Source organism: Amphiura filiformis, chromosome 17 (assembly GCF_039555335.1).
Source record: "Amphiura filiformis chromosome 17, Afil_fr2py, whole genome shotgun sequence".
Lineage (NCBI taxonomy): Eukaryota > Metazoa > Echinodermata > Ophiuroidea > Amphilepidida > Amphiuridae > Amphiura > Amphiura filiformis.
Window position 1 is genome coordinate 13,782,925 of NC_092644.1, and position 4,530 is coordinate 13,787,454.

Here is a 4,530-nt window from a genome sequence, read left to right on the forward strand (position 1 = left end):
TTGTTTAAGGATGTAGAATTTTAAGATATTTTTGAGTATTTTTATGTTTTACATGGTCACAAAGGTGGTCATCAGTTTGATTCCTGATTTAAAAACACTAGCAGTTCTAGTTATTAAATTTCGTCATGTTCAAAATCTTTTCGAAAGTGAGCGCCTGACGCGGAGTTACTGCGCGATATCCATAGTAACGGAGCTTACGCTTTGAACGCAGCCGTCAAAGGGTTCCATGAACGCGTTCAGGAGAGTATAAAAGGCCGTGCACGACGCAAATTAATCAGATTGCTTGGTGGACAATAGTCCACCCAAACCTTCACTCAGTTTGAAGGTAAGCACTGCCAACCAAAGCAAATACGCCCTACTCTGGAGCTCAGATTGAGCTAGGGGCAGCTTAGCTACCACAATAGTGGCACTGGCAACACCAGGGTGGTTATGCACTCCGGTGATTTGGCCTAGCGCCTGTGCCTAATTTGGGGCAAGTGACTTCATGACACACATGCACAAGTCCAATGGAAATTATGCACTGTATTTTGTGTGCATTCATTGTTGCATAGCAAGTTCAGTATTTGGTGTACAGGCATGGATACTCTGCAGTATAGGCCTACTAGGCCTTGGCCTAGCCTCGACTATGTCATGTGATGAGAGATTCTGTTGATTAAATTGTATTTTTATGCTTCTCGATTATTCAAGCAGATAGTATATGTACTTTTAAAGGCAGCATTTATTGGTAATTTATTTGGATTTAAAAGAGAGAAATAAGGAAATATCGTCATGATCATCAACAGAGATTGTGTATTTACCAGTGTTTACTTGTATTTATGAATTGTGATGTGATAAGACAAATATGAAAGCAAAATAACAATACATGATATAACAAAAGAAGCAAATATAAAACAGAATTGTCAAGTCTCATTTTTACCTGTTACTTCTCCTTTCATGCATCACTGATTCCACATATCTTGGGGAGAATTCTAGTCTTTGATACTACGCTACCACTTGTATGTTTATAAGGCTAGTCTTCTCCATCAGTCGCTTACAAAAGTATTAGGGCAAGCTCGGTCCCGTTACAATATTAGATCATTTTAAGGAAATTTATACTTCTATAATTTCAGTATATGCATGTGATTTTAAGTCTATGTCTATAACATCAGACAGAGTTCTAAGATCGCACACAAAAATGTCTGTTGTGAGTCAAGAAGTTCAAGAACAGGTGGAAACACCTGAGGGAAATTCTTCATTTGAAATGCAAAAGTTTAAAATGGAGCTGGAGTCAAAAGAACGCATGCAAAAAGTAGAACTGGAATCAAGGGAAAGGCAATTAGAACTGGAATCAAGGGAAAGGATAGAGTTAAAGAAATTGGAAGTACAAGAAAAAACTAGTATTAGTACCATTACTAGTGAAACAAGCAGTAATGTAAGTGGAAATGGGAAATTTGACAGATATAAAGTAAAATTAACCGATGGGCAAGATGTTGATACATTTTTACTGCATTTGAAAACCATGCTACGCGTGAATGTTGGGAAGAAGATACGTGGGTTAGAAGACTGTCAGAGTGTATGGTGGGTAAAGCGAGGAGGCCCAAAACAGAATACTAACACCAGGTTATGACTACGAGACCCTGAAGACAACAATATTGAAGGCTTTTCAATTAACACCTGAAGCATATAGAAAAAAAATTCAGAAATATAAGGAAATTAGAAACCGAGAGTGTGACCGCATACATTCAAAAACTTACGCACAATTTTGAATGTTGGGTGAAGTATTCCGATGTCAAATCAGATGATGCCGAAAGCATCATAAACCTGATGATTCGAGAACAAATAATGGAAAGAATACCTGCGGATATGAGAAAGTACTTATTAGATAAGGGAATCAAAGATGTTGAAGAGTTGGCCAAGGAAGCGGAAGAGTATGCGAGTCACAGAGAAAATTACTGGAAACAAAATCCAAGTTGCCAGTACAAACAGGGATCAAAAGAACCCAGGAAATTTGCTCCAAATCAGCAATCGAGAGCACAACCATATCAAAAACCAAATGTAAATGGTTCAGTAAGCAATGGTGTATATAATACAGGCAAAAATGATAACCAACGTCAACATCAAACGGGTGGTAAAACAAATTTCTACGAAAACCAAAAATATCAAAATAGACAAGAGACTGCACGCACAGGCACAAGAAATGCCGCAAGTATGTACAGATGTGAAATGCCATATGGTGCAGAACAAGAAGCAAATCATGGCCCTCCTAGGAGTTCAAAGGCAAATGAGTTGTTCATTATTGAGGGGACAGTAGAAGGGAAAAGGGTTGGAATATACCGTGATTCAGGCTGTGAACATACAGCGGTAGATGCAAAATTTGTACCTCAAGAAAACTATTTGCAAGGTCAATACACTTTATTGAAAGGCATAAATGGTGTAGTCACTGCACCGATAGCTGAAATAAACATAGATTGTCAAGTAATTTCAGGTAAAGTCAGAGTAGCTGTACTTGAGGGAATTACACACGATGTTTTGCTAGGACAAGACATTGATACATGGTCAGATTGGCTTAATGCAAAACCTATGCTGGTAATGACAAGAGCACAAAAAGCCCAAGAAATTGATAATTTGGTACAAGGTGAGGGAAATTTGCAAAGTTATGAGAACAACTCTGAAGTTCAAGGTGTAAACAGAACATGTAGGCCTACTTCACAAATGACAACACAACAGTCAGATCAACACGTTAATGATAAACCAACTCAGGTTAATTCAAATGACCATGTACAATCACAGGTAGATGAGCAAGCAAATGTACAGGGTACCAAGAAGCAGGATAAAACTGACAACCTGTTAGTGTTACAAAGTGATGTGCAAGCACTAAAAAATATGCAAAAAGAGGATGATACACTACAAGGTGTACGTGACAATGTGGTGCCAAAATCGGATATCAACAATCACAATGTTTGTTTTTATAAACAGGCAGATATACTGATGAGAAAGTGGGTCCCAAGCAGAAAACAAAAGAGACAGGTAGATGAGCAAATTATTGTACCTAAACAATATAGGCAGCAACTAATTGAAATTGCACATGATAAGGCAGGGCACATGGGTATAAGGAAAACTACAGACAGAATTACTGCCCATTTCTTTTGGCCAGGTATATTTGCTGAAGTCAGAAAATACTGTCAAAACTGTTCAGAATGTCAGTACAAGTCAATGGTGAAAAACAGACAATTTCTTCAGCCAATGCCAATACTTGACACTCCCCTCCAAAGGGTGGGAATTGACATTGTAGGCCCATTGCCAGTCACTGAAAAGGGGAACAGGTGTATGTTAACAGTATGTGATTATGCCACGAGATACCCAGAAGCCATCCCCTTACCAGATCAGAAGGCTAGCACGGTAGCGAATGCTTTAATCACTGTATTTTCTAGAGTAGGCCTACCATCAGAGATCATTCATGATCAAGGCACAAATTTCATGTCCCACGTAGTCAAAGATATGTGCTCAAGATTAGGAATTCAACAAATTCCTACTACACCATATCATCAACAAATGAATGGTATGACTGAAAGGTTCCACGAGACACTAAAGCTCATGATTAAGTCACTAACTGAAGAACAGAAAGTAAATTGGGATGATCAAATACCCCTGTTTCTGTTTTCATACAGAGAGGTGCCATGTGAAGCAACTGGATATTCTCCATTTCACTTACTCTATGGTAGGGAAATTAGGGGACCACTAAGTCTTATTAAGGAGGGATGGCTTGAACAAACCAAAGAACCTCAAAATGTGGCAGAACACCTCCTAGAAATGTCAGCAAATTTAACTAAATGGATGGCAAGTGCCAGGGCAAACAAAGAAATCAGTCAGAAGAAAATGAAATATTATTATGACAAACATGCACAAGACAGGACATATCAGGTAGGGGAGGAAGTATTGGTGTTCTTGCCAGAAGGAGCAGGAAAATTGGATTCAAAATGGCAGGGACCCTACAAAATAAGTAAGAAAATTGGGGATGCCAATTATGAAATAATAATGCCTGACAAAAGAAAATCCAAACGAGTCTTACATGCAAACCTCTGCAAAAAATGGTATAGCAGGGAGCATACAGACTATATCTACAACTGTTACTGTGTAACTGGAGTAGTACAAGAAATCGGTGTGGGAAAGTTGAGTGAAGAAGAAGACAATGAGCTAGAAACACAATTTCTAGAAGACAACATTGGTCCCACATACACACAAACACAAACATGGAAAGACACAACTATCTGTGAATCTGTATCACAAATACAGAAAAAGGAAATGTCCACTGTTTTAAAAGCTCATAGTAAAGCGTTTTCTGATGTACCAGGTAGAACCAATGTGATCAGTCACACAGTGAAGACAACAAGTGAAGTACCAATTAGACAACGTGCCTATAGGACACCACATGCACTCAAACAAAAGGTGAAAGAGGAACTGGATAGTATGTTGAGGTTGGGTGTGTCGACCCACCACCAGTGCTTATGCCTCACCTATTGTTGTGAGTTGCAAAGCCAAATGGAGACATAA

General features: G+C 38.7%; 1 protein-coding gene across 1 annotated transcript; it reads left to right on the plus strand.

The window, feature by feature from the left end:
• Positions 1–1,821: 1,821 nt before the first annotated feature.
• On the plus strand, positions 1,822–4,530 carry LOC140136988 (uncharacterized). The gene has a single exon (XM_072158650.1). The coding sequence runs from the start codon at positions 1,822–1,824 to the stop codon at positions 4,528–4,530; it is 2,709 nt and encodes a 902-aa protein (XP_072014751.1).